Here is an 18,463-nt window from a genome sequence, read left to right on the forward strand (position 1 = left end):
ATGTTAGTATATGACATAAATGAGGATTGATTGACGTATTCAATTGTTTTGGGTCACTTCCTGTTTCACCGGAAATGATGACAACTTTTGATTTTTAAACGGCACCCTCGGTATATTTTCACTTTATTTGATAGAAAATGACACTCTGAATAGAATGACATATCATATGTCAACTTTTGACGTTTTCGCTTAAAAGATCGTATTTTAAATTTCAATCTAGAGTGCCATGGCTGTGTTAAAAACACTATTTTTTAATCAAGGAGCTTTGGAAAAAACAGATTTGATCGTTTAATATTTTTCATGTCTTGTCCTGGCCAGTTATCGTCTCGCCGCACACTGGTTCGTTTTTATGAATGTATGTGGTCAAAACCTGTATATTATATCAATAAAAACAAGGGTGGTTCATTAACATATTTGGAAAAAGCATTATTTTACGAATAATTTGGTACCACACACTTGGTATTTCGACTCAAATGGTCGTTATGAACCGCTTGTTACAATTTCAAATAAACCATATTCGGGAATGTCAAAAGTTGATATATGATATGTCATTCTATTCAGAGTGTCATTTTCTATAGAATAAAATAAAAAAATACAGAGGGTGTCATTTAAAAATCAAAAGTTGTAGTAATTTTCGGTGAAACAGGAAGTGGTCAAAAACAATTAAATATACGTCAATCAATCCTAATTTATGTTATATACTGACATACCAAAATTCGTTTTTTATCTAAAAAACTAAAAAAGTTATAGGGTTGAGCAACTTTTCAGGCGCACCCAGTATAATATTTAATTCATTATAAATTTTATGTGCATATTTGTTGGGCAGACATGTCATAAAAAGGAAAATATCATAACTATATTGAAAAAAATTACAGATATCTTAATTAAACATTAAGAGGTTATTTGAAATATTAGTGGAGACCAATGAGGTTATATACCCCTTATAACCTCATTGGTGGAGACTGAATAACTCTTGCTCCACCCTGTATATATTTTGAGTAGATTATTTTTACCATTATGTAATTATCTTAACTATAAATCGGTTAATAATCTTAATTTTTTTGCTTCGTTGAAAGGGTTATCTGTGTACATAGAAAATAAATAATGTATTAAGGTGCGTACATACCGGCTGCGCCGCGCCGCGCAAAACACTTTTTTAACATGTACTTTTGAAAAGTGTATTTTTTAGAGCGCACAACAGTATATGTTAAAAAATGATTTGCACTACATGAACACTATATGCAGCACCGGTATGAAGGCACCTTTAAAGACTATCGCGTAGATATTCGAAAAATGAAAATATTTTTTATATATACATATATATTTTTTATTTATTTGGAGATTGTTTTTAAAATTCGAGTTGAATAAATCGTTTTTAGCTTTGTAATTTTGTGCCTTTTATTCTGGTTTTTGATTTAGCTGTACAAGCTGACGCCTCCAAGATCGTACACCTTGTCAGAATCGTTTACAATGTGATACATGAAAGATGACATGGAAGTCTCCAACGGTTCACAAGTTTCTTTCAATCCGAGTAAAATACGTTCCCTTGTTAATGTACAAATTGTTTCCGCATCTTTCATGAAAATCTGAAAAAAAAACATGTTTTGAGATGGAAATTATAAATACCGGGTTCGTCTCAAAAGTGGCTCACCCCTATAACTTTTTATTTTTTCAGATACAAAATTGAGATTTGGTATGTTAATATATGACATAAATTAGGATTGATTGACGTATCTATTCAATTGTTTTGTGTCACTTCCTGTTTCGTCGGAAATTACTACAACTTTTGATTTTTAAATGGTACACTCGGTTTTTTGTTGTTTTATTCAATAGAAAATGATACTCTGAATAGAATGACATATCATATATAACTTTGACATTTTCGCATTAGGTTTATTTGAAATTATAACATGCGGTTCATAACGATAATTTGACTCGAAATACCAAGTCTGTGGTCTCACGAAATGACATTTTGAGCTTTTTCTAAATATGCTAATGAGCCACCCTCGTTCCATTTGAAATAATTAAGATATGATTAAAAATACGATTTGGGCATCTTTTAACCAGCCAGGACAAGACACGAATAACATTAGACGATCAAATCTATTTTTCCAAGGCTCTTTGATTAAAAATTAGTGTTTTTAACACAGCCATGGCACTCTAGATTGAAATTTAAAATTCAATTTTGTTTTAAACAAAAATGTCAAAAGTTGACATATGATATGTCATTCTATTCAGAATGTCATTTTCTATCGAACGAAGTAAAAAAATACGGGGGTGCCATTTAAAAATCAAAAGTTGTAGTCATTTCCGGCGGAACAGGAAATGACAGAAAACAAATGAATATGTCAATCAATCCTAATTTATGTCATATACTAACATACCAAATATCGTTTTTTTATCTGAAAAAATAAAAAAGTTATAGGGGGTGAGCCACTTTTGAGACGCACTCGGTATACAGGGTGTTTCAAAAAACGTGCCATCTCTCGTGGAGAAATTCCTCACGTAAAAATAAGATTTATTTTTATATTTTTCATATCAACATAGACCCGATTCTGCTTTGTTTAGTACCTAGAATGAAATTTTGAGAGTAAAATGACAATAAGCTTCATAAAAAGCTTAAAAAATTAATAAATTTTAAATATAACGTTCGGTTGGTTCTCTTTAACGGACAAACGAAACATTTTTGTATAAAGATAAAATATGTGCAATTAATTTATTTTTAATCAAAAATTGTAGTTGTTCTATGTCCACGGAATATTAGAAATTAGAACTCATTGTATATTTTGTAGGTCTGTTTTGGAAAAATAAATTCTCCAAAAAATGTTTTCTCGAAAACTATATGCGATGTGGCGTTTTTTTTACAAGAGACAAAAAATGTAGGAACTACTAGAGGGATCGTTATACGAAAAGAAAATCTGTAGTCGGTGGAGTTGAAAAATATTTATACTAAAATTTATGTAGTGGTGGGGTTACCCTTCCCGTACTTTTTTTGATTTTTGGGAAAAGTCAAATGTTAAAGCAATTAGCAAAACCTAGACACCATCTAGACACCCAAAATCATATTCAAATGGGAATAACGATTCTTCAAATATCTCAAAAAATGTGGTTTTTTTAAGTGTGACGACCTCGACCCTAGCGGACAAACGAGGCACTTTTGTATAGAGGTAAATTCTGTGGTAAATGAACTTATTTTGATTCCAACAGTAGATTCAGTAAAAAAAAATTTAAAAGCATAATATTTTAGTCTCAAAATTTTAATATGTATATGAATATGTTAATAAATACATTTTGATTTTTTTTAATAAAAACATGATATCTTTAAATAATGCTGTAAATAGTGAAAATAAATATAGAGTGTTGTGTTACATATATTTTTGAGAAGCTCATAACAAGCCAGATCATATATGATATATAAATATACAGGGTGTTTCGTTTAAGAAAACATAACTTATTTATAAAAAATGTCTACCGTGCTGGCAACTGTTACTTTTGGGTCGACATCACAGGTCGACATTTACATGTGTGGAAGTAAATCGCATAGGGATCTTATTAAGTCGGAGTGAGAGAAATGCGACCGACCGACGCGACGCGCGACGGTGTGCTGTTGCGGCGTTGCCGATACGCCTTTCCCTATCAAGTAAAGTAAAATCACGATCGCAAACCGCTTATTTTTAAAAGACTTTTTTTCAAGAGATAACTAGATAAAATCATTAGACATGTTTCTGAGCATCTGAAATGGAATTATAAGGATATCGTTAAGGTTCATTTTTTTATAACGAGAAAACGTCAGTAATCGCGATAATTTAATAACTCAACTTTTTAACACATAACAGGCCATAATTCAAGAACCACTTTAGATATTGAAACTTTTTTTATTTTCAAGATTGGATATTTTACAATATGTTTACATAAGAAAAATTCGATAAGGTTGTTTTTTCCATTCAAAAATTGTAAACAATCCATCCATTTACTTTTAGAGCATATCAATTTTCAGCAATCGAGTAATTTTTTTATTGACAAAGATTTTCACATACTGTCTACAAAGAAAATACAGCAGAAATATTAACAAAGTTCTTGAAAAAACTACAATCTATTATTTCTAATAGATTCCGAGATATCGATTTTTGAATTCAGAGTTCTAATAGCGCGACCACTATCGAACACCCACTCAATTCCACTTATTTCTACCAAAAATGGAAGTATTTCTAGCTTGCACTTAAAAAAATTCTAGCTATAGGGAAAATTACAACGACTCGTTAATAAATAAACAAATTAAGTATCACGAGACGTAATTAAATCGTGAAGCTGAACGCATGACGCACACCTTTCCCTAGAACTTTAAGTACTGACAGAGGTATTGATTGGGTCGACCGGTCAACTGCGACAAATCTGCTATATCCCCTTCCACGTCTCTTAGCGATATGCACAATTTCTCGGTTTATTTCATACGTTTGGAAACGTGTTTACTGTCCTCTCTTTGTTCAGTACGTTATAAACACATTGTACTCTTCTTACATACGGAAATCTCGACCCAAGACGAACCTTTGCCAGCCCTTAGTATACCTATTAGAGCATTCAATCCCGAAAGAAATTTTCAATCCCGGGATTTCGGGATTATAATTTTTCGATCCCGGGATTCACGAAAAAATTAATTACGTTGGAATTATATTATATTTTCTTTCTTTACAAAATTTTATTGAACAAAAAAAACATTAACATAAATTAAACGTCATCCCCATTACAAAACAACATAACATATAAGTTTATTTAACAAAAAAAACATAAAAGGAACTAAAATATACATTTTTTATTTAATTTACATAACCAATCGAATACAGCATAACACAGGATTACTAAAATAACAACTTATGCAGTAACAAAGATGTTTTTTTTGGTTTTGAAAAAATTTCTTAAAAAAAACAAGCCGATCAAGAGTATTATCACTCAAACTAGATCTTCATCATCTTCAAACTTGATCAAACATTCAGGGTTGTTTATAAGCGCATATTGTACTATCATGAAAGACTTGTGTACGATTTAAATTAAGGAAAAAATGTAATGATGAATCCCGAAAATCCCGGGATTAAAGAAAAGACAATCCCGGGATTTCGGGATTGAAAAAATGTCCGGGATCCCGGGATTGAATGCCCTAATACCTATGTGGCGGATTCATCTTCCCAAAAAAATCCTTTATGGGTATTTTTGGGTATTTTTTTATTATTTTATTATTTTATTTTCAGATAAGCAGCGTCCGTTTAGTGGCGAAATACCCATAAAGGATTTTTTTGAAAATTCAAAAAAAATTCTTCAAAAATATTTTTTTTCGTAGAAAATCAGACTAAGCCACTGATGAATTCTACGTAAAAAGTTCTACAAAAAACAGTTTTCGTCTTCTCCACATCTTTCACAATAACAGATATACAGGAAGTCTCCCAAATAGCAAAATTTTCAAAAAGACCTTGCGTAGCTCGGAAATCAAGAGGGCTACAAAAATTTTGTTTACAGTATTTTCCGTTTGATAAAAAAGTGGGGTAACAGGTATGTGCAAACCGCATCCTCCTATCTTCACTATTAACGGAGATATCGTGTATGATTTCAACTATATTAAGGATATCGTGCAGGAATTTGAGAAATAAAAATATTTTTTATATATACATATATATTTTTTATTTATTTGTAAATTGTTTTTAAAATTCTAATTGTATAAATCGTTTTTAGCTTTGCAATTGTGTCTCTTATTATTGCTATTTTCCGTTTAGCTGTACGTGCTGGCTCTTAACTCGTATCTTTCCTTGTCTAAGCTTATCTCGAACAGCTTGTCAGAATCGTATATCGATTGATAGATTAAAAGCTCGTAAGGGTCACATGTTTCTTTATAGCCGAGTAAAATACGTTCCCTTGTCAACATACAAAGTCCTTCAACATGTTTCAGGGCAATCTGGAAAGAAAACAAATTTTTTGAGATGGAAATGATAAATAACTAAATTTAGAATAGATTTCGGAAAATTATTTGTAATTTACTTTAAAAAATCAATATGAAAAAATCATTTAAATTACCCTCTAAAGACAAAACTATTTTTTTCAATAGGTAGGTATGCAACTAACAATACACAGAGTCTTGAAATTTTCGCACTATTTGCTTGTTTAATCTCAGCCCTATACGCAGTTACCATAGGGGCGAGAATGAAATGACACCAATCTAGCATTATGTTTTTACGGAATTAGTGATAAAAAGCTGTTGTTTTACAAATTATAAATAAAAAACTGTATTATTAAGATACGTATTTTTTAACTTATATAGAATTATTCAGAATATTATGTTTTATCGGCTCTGTCCAAAGAGCCAGAGAAGATTATTTCGACACGCGACATTCAAAAAATGAACAGAAAATACATTTGCCTGTGAATTAAAGTGACAGATATTGCGGTCTCTGTCGTCAGGGATCTTCACGTTGGACAAATATTGTATATATACAACCTTACCTGCGGTACGGGATATATAGTAGGTGCTATTGAACACTGTCTATAGTTTATATCTCTCAAAACACTGTGAACACACCAATCGTCGACCCATACACCATCTTGCAATTGTCCATTATCCAAATGGAAGAACAACCCGTTTCCGTGTTTCAAATCATCCCTCCACTCACCCTCGTATCGATTACCGTTAGCTTGAACAAAAACACCTACAAATAGAAAGTATACCGTATGATCGAATAAAAACGGCGTCAGCGATGGCTATGAAATGAAGATCGCTGTCATTTTATATGTAAATGTATACGGGAAATGTCATCGATCGTCATTTCCAAGCCAACTGGACGCCGTTTTTATTCGATCATACGGTATATACTTAATAAAAAATCACCATTTGTCACAATATTACGTAGAAATACTGGGTGCGAATATGACATATAGGATTGATTGACGTATTCAATTGTTTTTGGCCACTTCTTGATTCACCGCCGGAAATGACTACAACTTTTTTTAAGGAATTTTAAATGGCACCCTCGGTATATTTCTACTTTATTCGATAGAAAATGACACTCTGAATAGAAATGACATTCCATATGTCAACTTTTGACATTTGGTTTATGTGAAATTTTAACGTACAGTTCATAACGACAACTTGACTCGAAATACCAAGTGTGTGGTACCAAATTATTCGTAAAAAATGATTTTTACAATATGCTAATGAGCCATCTTCGTACCGTTTGAAAAAATTGAGATATTATTAAAAATACGGATTGGGCATCTTTTAACCGGCCAGGACAAGACACGAAAATCATTAAGACGATGAAAATTATTTTTCCAAGGCTTCTTGATTAAAAATTAGTGTTTTTAGCACAGCTATGGTACTGAAATTTAAAATACGATTATTTTTTTTAAAGCAGACATGTCAAAAGTTGATATATGATATGCCATTCTACTCAGAGTGTCATTTTCTATTGAATAAAGTAAAAAAAATACCCAGGGTTTATTTGTTTAAAGTTTGATGCCTTCTAACGGACAAACGAAGCACTTTTGAATAGAGGTAAATTATGTCCAATGGACTTAGGTATTTTCACTCCAAAAATTCGTAGTAGTTCTATGTCCACGAAATATGGAAACACCCTATGAACTCAAAAACCCTAGAAAATAAAAAAAAATCGTACCTACGCCATTCCGTTTGTCATTTTCGAAATAGCCATCGAAAAATGCCCCATCTGGGAACCACTGTTGACCGTGCCAGTGTCTTTTACCATTACAAAATTGGCCCAAATAAAAACTATTATCTGGATAAATTCTCAGTCCCGTACCGTGCATTTTTCCATTCTTCCAATCGCCCCTGTAACACAGCTGATAAACTTCTGTGTTCGGTATTTTTTTGCTTAGAACTCCGAACCCATGTCGAAAATTTCTTTCCATATCGCCCTCGTATAAATCGTCGTTTCTGGTCAATATTATTCCCTTTCCTAAATATTATTATCTTTTTATCGTGGATTAATGGATATATAAGGTCAGTTACCGCTCTTTTTATCGTCTTTCCATTCTCCAATGTATCTATCTCCAACGGTATTATAAATCGTCCGTCTAAACCCGTTCTTTTTTGTCATATCCTCCAAAACTCGCGACCTGGTTAAAATATTTCTTTCTTTCAGAAAAGGCATAGTATTTTGTATAATCAATAAACTAGTAAGAACATTCAACGTGTAAAATGACAGAACGTCAAAAAAACACAACAATGAAGTAACGGTGCTGAATATGTCTAAAAAACCCATCATTTTTTCCACAAAACTTTAATTTTAAAATCTTTTAAACAATTTGTAATTTGAATATTTTTGCGCGTTGCGCCAATTCCGATCTGTCAAAAATCAAAAGTATCAAAAAGAAAATGGCGTCGCCTCGACGACATCCCCGAAAACGAAAAACAAGAGGTTCTGATAATATTTTCGAAGTTTCTGAAAGAGATTTATCTCCCGAACCCGAAGAGTCCCTTGATGATGAACCCGAAAGTAAAGTCCTGAAGTCTCGAGACTCCGACGTGGCAGATTCCCGTCAAAACAATGACGAATCTAACCTCAAAACCCTGTGTTTATCTCCTAAGGAACAAAATATTTCTAATGAAATTATAATTTTGGACGATTCTTTAGATGTAGGAAAGAATTGTGATGATGTTATTGTACTGAACGACTCTCAAGACGACGAAAATTTAAACAAAACCAAGTGTAACGATAGTTTAGATGGCACCAAAGAAGAACAGAATTCGAAGCAAAAAGAGGACATTATAGTAAATAGCACTGAAACAAATTTAAACGAAACCATTTTAGAGGAGGGTGAAGTATGTGAATCGGCATGTGTACCACTTATAACAATTAAATTTGTTGATAAGTCAACAGCAGATATCTATAGAGAAAGGTTTTGCAAATTTATCGAATCATTTATTGAGCTTGAAATAACTTCTAAAGACGACTTAACTATCAATGTTAATAAAGATGTAAGTTTAGATCCTAAGGATTGGGTTGTGTTAGATAATACATTGGGTTCATCAGATAAAAAGGAAGACCTCCTAGAATTATTAAGTGTTCAAAATCAAGTAAAATTAAATGATCAAAATGAAACAAATAAGAAGAGAAAAAAGAAAAAGAAACAAAAAGATTTGTTTGTTGTCGATACAACTCCAGAAATTACACTGCATAAAGACAGATTGAAATATTCTGCAAAGTTTGTTATTGATGATAAACCAAACGATGAAGAAAGCAGAGCTAGCCCTATACCAAAAGCTAACTCAATGTGTTTTAATTGCGGACAGCAACATTCTCTCATAGAATGCACAGAACCAAGAAATCATCAGAAAATAGCTGCCAATCGTCAAATGTTTCAAAATAAAAATAAATCTGTGTAAGTAATACTATATGGCATTAATATTTCAAGTTATTATTTTTTAATTGATATTTTAGAAGATACCATTTAGGAAGTGATCAAAGGTATGGTCATTTGCAACCAGGACAAATATCTGATGATTTAAGAAAAGCTCTCGGTCTGAAGAAAAATCAAATTCCAAGTTACGTGTATCAAATGAGAATTTTAGGATATCCCCCCGGTTGGTTAGAGGATGCCAAAACGTCGCATTCTGATTTGAGTATGTTTGATCTCGATGGTAAAAATGTAAAAAACATGAACCTACCGAGGACAAAAGCAACTGAAGTGCAAGCGACATCTGTGCAAGAGAAGCAAAACCTCCCAAAAAAGTTAGAAAAGGAATCTAAAAATTTCAGATTATTCAAATGTCACTCCAATATTTTCCCAAATTGGAGTGAAATTGGGGTGACAATTTTTAACACGTAAGGAGCCATCTGGATTATGTGTTATCTGTGCTACTACCAAATTTAATTTCTAATAAATACAAATTCGTTTTAAACTTAGAGCACACTTTTTCCTTTTTCTTATAATCTTAAGCACGTTGTTGCATCTAGTAAACAAACTGAATGACTAAGAGCTTGAACTCACTGACGACCAGGTTGCAACGACCTGGCCGTCAGCTGGCCGGATGTATTGCGTTAATAGCTGCGGCCAGATGAACGACCAGTTTCAACAGAGTTGTCAGATCTAACGATTTTTTACGTTTTACCAATTAGAAAATATTGTTTCAGAAATGTTAAAATATTCGAGTTAACTAAAAAGCGAAGTTGCTGTTTATGAGCTTATTAAATTAATGTTCTAATATTAAATAATGCATTTAAAATATTCTTGGATTGATTTTTCGTTAATAAATACTGTTGTGGTAAATGGAGTAAGTAAAATTTCCAACCCTGACTACACGATAACGTCGTTATTTCTATGCTTTTCAAATCCGCGATGCCTGCTATTCCATCAGTCGTTTCATAACAGAATATTCTACATCCTACGTCTATGTAATTTAATATGTGTAGAGTGAGATGTGAGATTTTCACCATTATATCAATAAAGGACAAAAACAGGATTGTTCCTAAAGGTGCGTCCAGACTTGAGCATTTTAGCCCGAACGAACCGAGCGCGCACGGACAAGCAGAACAAATAGGCTGAACAAAAAGCATTGTGTAAGCGCGACCGACAAAAAGGGAGATAATCTGTTTCTTTTTTCTACTGATATGGACTTCTACTGATGGCTCTTATGGACTTTAGAAGTAAACATATTGGGGCCATCGTAAAAAAGGTCGTCAGACACTGGCTCTAAATATAAGCAGGTAGAAAGTTTAGCTTCCAGTTATTTCAATGTTTACAATATAGATTCCTCTTTTTTATTGTTACTGAGAATCTACAACAGTAAATACTTCTATTTTTATGAATGTTTAAGTTACTTTTACTCTTAATTTTTTTTAAAAATAATGTACCTAGTAAAAATATAGTCTAATGGACCCTGTTTGAAAAACGTTAAATTAAATATAACATTTAAAATACAGTTGTCCTCCTTGTACATGGACTACAATACAACTAAAAAAACTAATTTAATAAAAAAAAGCAAGTGGTTGTAGAAAAACTTTAAATATGATTTTTTTATTTTTTAACATCGAAACAGGTATCATACCAACCATAAATAGAGTATGTCATATAAAAATGTTTTGAATTTTTACTAGAATCCGACCCTTGATAAAAAAAGGGACTAGATTTAAGTTTCCCTTTGATCCAGTTTGTATACTATTTCTTTGGATTTTCTGCACGTGTGCAAAAACCACACTAAAACACTATATCTTATAGAACATAAAATATTGTGCGTTGAATTTGAGGGATTTCATCTGAAAAATTATTAATTTGGAAGAAAACCGAAAGAAAAATATCAAAACGGAAAAATCAAACTGCAAACACAACCACACTTATCACAACAGAAATTAACACACACTTCCGCGGCAAATGTCCAAGAAAGACTGATCATTCTGATTGGTCCTGGTCCGGTCGTAGCTCACGTCGTATTGTCGGTAAGCAAAACCCCGGTCCAAAAATCTTGACGATCAGCGCCATCACCCGTCATAATTGGGAAATTTTTGCTGGAACCATTTTGAATATTTCACTTACATGGCCCTGGTCTAATGTGCAATGGCGGTGAATCACCCTGTATATGCTTTCCTAATTGGGTTATTTCCTATTATTGTTTCATTTTTTTAGGAATGTGAATATTATCGTGTCCCGCCCTTTTCTAATAACCACAGCAAAGACAAAATGTTAGAATTTTTCGAGAAACAATGCATGAAAGAAGAAGATGATTGCCTGGCTCAAGACATGGAGATAGATATAGATAATACAAACGAATTAGATGATACCGAAATCAGACAAGAAAGTATAGATAATATGATTTTGCAGGTATTTATTATTTTAAATCTATTTTAATCAATTATTAACATTACATGACATTTAGGGAGATTCTGATTCGGGTAATGTTCCTTCGCCATCTCTTAGAGATTTGGAGAAAGAAAAAAATAGGGTGTTGGAAGAATTAAAGAAATCTACAGAAGTGGCTTCTTGGGATTTACCATCAGAGGAAAATACTGTTTCTAGTATGCCTGAAAAAGAACTGATTAAAACTGAAGATGAAGTCAGTCAAAATGAAGAAATAAATAAAGAAATTGAAGAAGAATCAAACTCAAAAACGGAAGAAGACGACTCTAAAGTTAATTGCATATCGCCTGTAAATTTTGAAATAGCAACAAAGTCTGTGACCAGCAAAATATACGGGACGCCAATTTTAAAATCGACCACGCCGTATAACCGGTTGCCTAACCCTGACAATTTTGCGAAAGGTGTCAGTCAAGTAATCGATTTTGAAAACCTGCCAAATTCGACGGGCAAATACGAACAAATGTCTGGATTAATTCAGAAAGTACGAAATACATTGAAAAAAATAAATAAGAGTTAATTTTGTCTGAAATTACATAGTTTTTTATTTATCATATACATTCTGTACAATTTTTTTAAATAAAAGATATTTCCCTTTTTATAAGTATAGTTTTGAAAATATTGTAAATATTTGTATACTGAAAATATAAATCAATTGAGCAATACTGTACAATAAAATGCCTTAAAATTACTTTTTATGTGAAAAATTTAAAATATACCTCATAAAAAAATGGGTTTTATTTTTCAACATTCCCATCAGTTAAAAATCCATTTTTTTAAATTTTAGTTTGGTAAATTAGGAAAAATGCACAGTTTGCATAGAATTTTCATTAACAAGTACATGAGAAAAGTCGTCACAGTAGCCTTAGAATTTGAAATTACAATCAATAATGTTAGAAATCTGGTCAAAACCGATACCGATACATATGTCATTTTTTCTATATCAAATATTAGGCCTTATCAAACTTTTACGTAACCCATCAATAGAGGCTATATTCAGGTGAACCCTGCAGAAATTATTATTCCAAAGGTCACTATGACATCTTTTTTCGATCATAATCATTGCCTTTCTTTCCTTGTGCAAGTAGGAATTTTCTTTATGCAAAGTAGGAATACTAGTATATTTGGTTGCCTAACAATAGGTTATACGCAGAGATATAGAGGTAAAATTATCTCTATATATCTGGTTATACCGCATGATCGAAAAAAAAACGGCGTCAGCGATGGCTATGAAATGAAGATAGCTAACATTTTATATGTAAATTTAAATGGAAAATATGATCGATCGTCATTTCCCAGCCAACTGAACGCCGTTTTTTTTATCATACGGTAGAAGATGTAAAAACTTGTATAGATTTTTTTTAAATGAATTAAATGATAAAAAGAGGCGTTACAGTGGCCTTTAAATTTTAAATTATAATCGATAATAAATTTTAACCGGTTAAACCGTCGTTGGTCGTCTATACATATGCTATGTCTATATAAAGTATCAGTTCTTATCAAACTTTAATAGAGGACATCAAGGGGTGGATACGAGAGAGAAATTTTATTATATCTGATTATATATCTCAAAGGCCATTGTGATATATTTTTTTCATAATTAAAAAGTAGGAATACTATTTTGTTACCTACCTACCTCCCTATATTTAACTATAGAACTGCAACTTGCTGGAGATCATAGAGAAATATTTAGTTTCTCTAATGCTGGAGATATAAAATAAAAATCAAATAGTTAATTTACAGCACCTATTTGATAGCAGTAATATTTAGTATAGCAGAGATATAGTAGAATATGCATACCACCTCTTTACAAATATATGGCTTATCTTCTTAAAGCGTGTATGTCTTGAAATGAAACAACTCGTAGATTGGTTTAAATATAATTAATCTCTTTTGTGCATATATATTAATTCTTGTGCAGAAAGGAATGTTAATACATAATAGCACAGACTAAAGTTGCCTGTGATAAATAGTTTCTATGATTATAATTTACATCAAACAAAAAAGCTTAGCATTATTCGTGACAGTAATGACCAAAAACCATTTGATACTAGAATAAATGAATAAAATATATTTAATTTTGCAAATTTAAAAATTTCTCAAAGACTAATCGACTGGCGGTGGTGGATTAGAATCATCCAGATCCTGTGGAAAATCAGTTTATTTATTTACAATTTTTATAATTTATAAATTGGCTACTTACTAGTCGTCTTGGTTTATTCAGTGTTTGATTCATTTGTCTTCTAGGCCGAAAATAGTAGAGAAATATACCGATAGCGATTAAAAATGTCATTAAATAGAAACTTTCTGATGTGGTTTGGCTTACTTGAGTGGTAGAGTCTGTATAATTATCCAAAAATAATTGTTAAGTTATTTAATATTCTTAAATCAAAAATTTAACTTGATTTCCTCACCTGTTTCGAAACATTCATTGTCAGTACAGAGAGCTTGGGAATTCCTCAACTAAAAAAATTGTCGTTTTTAATATTTGTCGACTTGCCTATCAGCTCTTTCAACCTTGAACACCCATGTAATATTTGATATAACACCAACAATTAAACAGTTGGATGTATAATTAAAAAGAAATCATCTGATCTATCAACCATAAACGGATAACTCACCACATTTAATAATCTTCGCATTGCAAATTCATGGTTCCAAATACATTCGCAAGGATTAAATCCATCTCCAGTTCCTTCATCGCCCATTTTTAATAGGAGCTAAATAAATTTTGCCAAAGTTCTAAAAATAAAATTCATTAAAACAATATTGCACGACTCAATTATTTCGTTTTTGTTGATAATTACCTAAGGGTAGCACTTAAAAGGGGAAATGATTAAGTAATTGTAGTTATATTCTTCTTAAAACTATTCCATTCTGCACAAATTTGGGAATTTAATTGTCTGTGTTTATATTTACAAAATCTGTTGTAAACTCAGCTGCGTTGTCACTTTTGGACAAGGAAAGTTATCGCAAATTAGTTTTACTATTGGTTCAATCTCTGTCTTTATCTAGTACCGTGCGATAGAGAGAGAAAGATATGTTCGGAACTAGGAATATAGCAAAAGATAGCTGAAAATGATAGATGTAATTATCATTAAATATTCCTACTATGTTGGTATACAGGCCGGATTTTTTGGAATGTATTTAAATGATGTGGCTTAAAACTATTGGTTTTTCGATTGTATTATTGTAAATTAACTGACTGTACGTGGTGTGTATTTTTGTTTATCGCGTTCTACTTAAAAGCACGTGCTTTAGTGAAATTGATAATAGCACTAACTGTTATAAATAAAACAATATTAGATTTTAAAAATATATATTGTCTACAATATCAAATACAAAATATTTACATTAAGCTGATCTATTAAAAGCTTATTTATTACATTTAACTATCTCCTTTAATACCTACTTTTTCTTTAAAAATCCATAAAAAATAGAAATAAAATAAAATAATAAAATATATGTATGTACTCTACTATTGCTAGAGATAAGAATCATACAAATAATAATACTAATTCAAATTATTAACGCTACATACATTTTGGTAAAATAAAACACTAAATCACCACAATACACCAAAACACTTTTACTTTTATACTGGACGCGCGTTTCGCTAACCATGTTAGCATATCATCAACAGATGATAGACTGAATAAGTTTATAATCATCTGCTGATGATGCTAACATGGTTAGCGAAACGCGCGTCCAGTATAAAAGTAAAAGTGTTTTGGTGTATTGTGGTGATTTAGTGTTTTATTTTGCTGTGTAACACCAAAGGTTCCAACCCACAACTGTAATCTACATTTTGGTGTAAAATATGTTGTTAGAAGAAAGCATAGTTAATGTAATGTTAAAAATATATCTATCAAGTAGGTATATATAGGTACTATTTGATTTTTAAGGATTAATGTTAAAAAGGTCTATATTACCCTGTATAACAACAATATTTTGTGCCTAGTTTTGTTTCTAAATTTTATATAAAATCGTTGAGATCACTTTTTTTATCTTACTTATTCTAAAAAGTCACTAAAAACTACATTAACGAAATAACTGTCAAACGAAACTGACAAACAGTGTTTCAAAATGGCTACCATGACGTCTTGTTTCATATTTTTTAAATTTTTATTTCAATGAAAATTTGTAATATAACGGCCTTTGTCAGCGGCGTGCGGTCCATGGAAGCAGGGGAATACGAATTTTCAAACATATATTATGTGAAGAAGTCTTGAAAGAAAGAATAAGACCAATACCAGTAAGTCTTGGTCTGGCATTTTCTGATCACTGAAGTATCACTATCATAAAACTTTTCAATTTTGTATTATTAGTTTTCGAAAAACCAAAAACGACATCCTATGTATCACTAAGAGCTTTTTGATATTCAAACTCTATATTGAAACAATAATCCTGGAAACAGTCTTTCAACTCTAAACTATTCTTAAAGCTCTCGTCTCCGATAACAACCAACATACATGTGCTCCTAGAAGCTATCACATACAATTTCCTTCGGTCATCCGCGTCCTGTTGATCAAACTGATCCTCATCAACCACCATAACAACCACCTTGAACTCCAAACCCTTCACTCTGAGAGCCCATGCTACTAAGAACTCATTGGGAGCTCTCCTGTTCAAAAAACTCTCCACATCTGACACACCTACTGGTCTAAACGCGTTCTCAACAAATTTCCGATAAATCTGCATATTGATCGCGTCCTTGGACAGTTTTTCGTTTTGCAGGAAGGGTATGACACAAATGTCTGGAGGTTTGACACCTTTCGTGGCACATAAGTCCACTAAAACTTCTGAAACTGTTTCGGTTACATTAGTGCCTCTATTCGCCCAGAAAATAGGCGGGTCTTTGGAAGACCTCGGAAAGTCTTCTTCTAAGTAACTGTTGTTACTAGCAAAACGAAAAAACCTACATATTCTTTTGGTTGATCTTATAACCTTGTTCAACACTATTTGGGGGGTTTTTAGTATTTTTGGAGAGTGTTTCGGGAGGAACATAAGAGCTTGGTTCGTATCCACCATGAACCAGAGCTGTCCCCAATTGATTTTCTGGTCTAGGTGTAACTCAATAAGCGTAGAGATGTTATATTTCTCGAAAGCTTCCAAGCTAGCCAAAGTGCAGGTTTCCAAAGGACAGTTGCCGTTGTGATAAGCCCGGAAAATGTTGTAGAACGTGTTTTCAACAATTTCCTTTTTAAAACTGAGAATAGTGGCTTCAGCTTCGTCCATAAAGATGTGTTTGTACTTAATCTTGTTATTTTTTAGGAAATCTTCGGCAGTGATGAAAAACCTGGTTGTATCAACGTATCGATCTATTCCCATAGTTTTTAGTTTGTTTATGACATCACATCTAAAAAGAGAATAAATAATAGTTATTTGTTATAAAGTGTGGTCCGAACTGTCTTCCGGAAATTTCGGCAGCATATTCTGCAGACAGGGGTGAATTAGGAAGTGGAAACCGGCCCGGGAAAAACAGGCAACCGGCCCAAATCTACAAAAGCAAAATGACCATAACGAAGAAACATTTTATTTATTATTATACAAGGTGTCCCAGAAATAAGTGCAAGTATTTTAACGGAGGGTAGATCTGGTCAAAAGGAACATTTTTTCCTTTTACTGTTTTTCAAGTAAAGCTTGATTTTCATGCATCCGTTGTCCGACGATACGTTGATGCGACATTAATTTCATTGGTTGTATTTAAAGGCTTCGATTGGTTAACCGTTTCTAACCAACCGAAGTGTTTAAATTCAACCAATAAAATTAATATCGTATCATCGTATCGTCGGACAACGGATGCATGAAAATTAAGCTTAAGTCCTTTATTTTACTTTGAAAATTTCCAGAAAAAATGATTTTTTGCTAAAATTTTGAAAATCACTGGATCTTTTCTGGATTTTCTTTCATGTAAATTTAAGCTACTACCTATGTTGCCATATTATCAAGAAATTATGTTTTTTTAAATAAAAACTAAAAAAATGCAAATTTTCAAAAAAAATTTTTCGCAAAAAATAGGTCATAGACGTGTAAAATATACTACCAGTTAAAATAATTGCACTTATTTCTGGGATACCCTGTATAAGTAAGGGTATTTTTCGCTCGCGCGAAAAAGCTCTTTTGCCTCCGGTTAAAAAAAATACATGGTCATAATCAAAATTTTCATAAAGATCATTATTGGGTCGGACATCTGAATTTTTACTACAAAATCACAGCTTAAGTAAAAACCAGCTCGGACAGTGTAGCGTGCCGCTTTGATCTTTTTACGCTCGGATTTGCGATTCGAAAGAGGGGGAACACTGGAGCGGCGAGCTCTCTCGCCAAAATCAAAGGCCGCGTAAGCGCCAGTCAGCCCAGAGATGTATTCAAAAAAAATTTACACGTGACGTAAAAAATTATTCGACTGGTGCTAGAACATAATTTAGATACACGTTTTTTAAATTGTTGACTTTAAATAAATATGCATTCTCAAAGAAAAACATTTAAAAAACAAATTAATTAATTTATTTCTAGAAATAACAGCAAAATGAAATAGGTACATTGATTACTTATAGTTATTTACGAATGTTTCTAAATTAGGAGCTTTCGGTTTTTTGTTTGCTACATTTAA

The 18,463-nt window shown here is 32.1% G+C and overlaps 4 protein-coding genes across 9 annotated transcripts in view; 1 reads left to right on the forward strand and 3 right to left on the reverse strand.

Moving 5' to 3' along the window:
* Positions 1-659: 659 nt before the first annotated feature.
* Positions 660-8,282, reverse strand: LOC115883638 (MORN repeat-containing protein 3-like). Of its 3 annotated transcripts, none has more exons than XM_030902012.1 (4): positions 8,009-8,282; positions 7,656-7,955; positions 6,487-6,689; positions 660-1,586 (listed from the first exon to the last, which is right to left on the reverse strand). In XM_030902012.1, exons 1-4 carry the CDS (start codon positions 8,262-8,264, stop codon positions 1,416-1,418), a joined length of 930 nt encoding a protein of 309 aa, XP_030757872.1. In that variant the 5' UTR covers positions 8,265-8,282; the 3' UTR covers positions 660-1,415. The 3 variants fall into 3 exon arrangements, with proteins under 3 accessions (XP_030757872.1, XP_030757873.1, XP_030757871.1); XM_030902013.1 differs by lacking the exon at positions 660-1,586 and adding an exon at positions 5,686-5,941 and having other exon boundaries at positions 7,800-7,955; XM_030902011.1 differs by lacking the exon at positions 660-1,586 and adding an exon at positions 5,688-5,941.
* On the forward strand, positions 8,280-13,815 carry LOC115883662 (zinc finger CCHC domain-containing protein 8 homolog). The gene is made up of 4 exons (XM_030902049.1): positions 8,280-9,381; positions 9,441-9,807; positions 11,623-11,817; positions 11,873-13,815. The coding sequence occupies exons 1-4, from the start codon at positions 8,375-8,377 to the stop codon at positions 12,368-12,370; spliced, it is 2,067 nt and encodes a 688-aa protein (XP_030757909.1). The 5' UTR covers positions 8,280-8,374; the 3' UTR covers positions 12,371-13,815.
* Positions 13,715-14,820, reverse strand: LOC115883639 (small integral membrane protein 14). Its single transcript, XM_030902014.1, has 5 exons — positions 14,658-14,820; positions 14,472-14,592; positions 14,265-14,313; positions 14,054-14,190; positions 13,715-13,995 (listed from the first exon to the last, which is right to left on the reverse strand). Exons 2-5 carry the CDS (start codon positions 14,556-14,558, stop codon positions 13,957-13,959), a joined length of 312 nt encoding a protein of 103 aa, XP_030757874.1. The 5' UTR covers positions 14,559-14,592; positions 14,658-14,820; the 3' UTR covers positions 13,715-13,956.
* A 1,038-nt stretch (positions 14,821-15,858) lies between these two features.
* The window catches only part of LOC115883624, a 58,238-nt gene continuing 55,633 nt past the window's right edge, over positions 15,859-18,463 (reverse strand). For all 4 annotated transcript variants that reach the window (XM_030901983.1, XM_030901982.1, XM_030901980.1 and 1 more), the window contains one exon: positions 15,859-17,209. In XM_030901983.1, the coding sequence (XP_030757843.1) occupies positions 16,204-17,209 (1,006 nt within the window). In that variant the 3' untranslated portion in view covers positions 15,859-16,203. The remainder of the gene's footprint in view (positions 17,210-18,463) is intronic.

This window comes from Sitophilus oryzae, unplaced genomic scaffold (genome assembly GCF_002938485.1).
Source record: "Sitophilus oryzae breed Bouriz unplaced genomic scaffold, Soryzae_2.0 scaffold_1974_pilon_pilon, whole genome shotgun sequence".
In the NCBI taxonomy this organism is placed as follows: domain Eukaryota; kingdom Metazoa; phylum Arthropoda; class Insecta; order Coleoptera; family Curculionidae; genus Sitophilus; species Sitophilus oryzae.

Excerpts from the sequence above, each read along its gene's own strand:
- LOC115883638 (XM_030902011.1), bottom strand. The coding sequence starts at position 8,264 with ATGATGGGTTTTTTAGACATATTCAGCACCGTTACTTCATTGTTGTGT. Across the intron at positions 6,690-7,655 it reads TGACAAACGGAATGGCGTAG|GTGTTTTTGTTCAAGCTAAC; the intron begins GTACGATTTTTT and ends TTCTATTTGTAG. Across the intron at positions 5,942-6,486 it reads CTATATATCCCGTACCGCAG|ATTGCCCTGAAACATGTTGA; the intron begins GTAAGGTTGTAT and ends TTTTCTTTCCAG.
- LOC115883639 (XM_030902014.1), bottom strand. The coding sequence starts at position 14,558 with ATGGGCGATGAAGGAACTGGAGATGGATTTAATCCTTGCGAATGTATT. Across the intron at positions 14,191-14,264 it reads CAATGAATGTTTCGAAACAG|ACTCTACCACTCAAGTAAGC; the intron begins GTGAGGAAATCA and ends ATAATTATACAG. Across the intron at positions 13,996-14,053 it reads TGAATAAACCAAGACGACTA|GATCTGGATGATTCTAATCC; the intron begins GTAAGTAGCCAA and ends GATTTTCCACAG.
- LOC115883662 (XM_030902049.1), top strand. The coding sequence starts at position 8,375 with ATGGCGTCGCCTCGACGACATCCCCGAAAACGAAAAACAAGAGGTTCT. Across the intron at positions 9,808-11,622 it reads CAAATTGGAGTGAAATTGGG|GAATGTGAATATTATCGTGT; the intron begins GTGACAATTTTT and ends TCATTTTTTTAG. Across the intron at positions 11,818-11,872 it reads TAGATAATATGATTTTGCAG|GGAGATTCTGATTCGGGTAA; the intron begins GTATTTATTATT and ends CATGACATTTAG.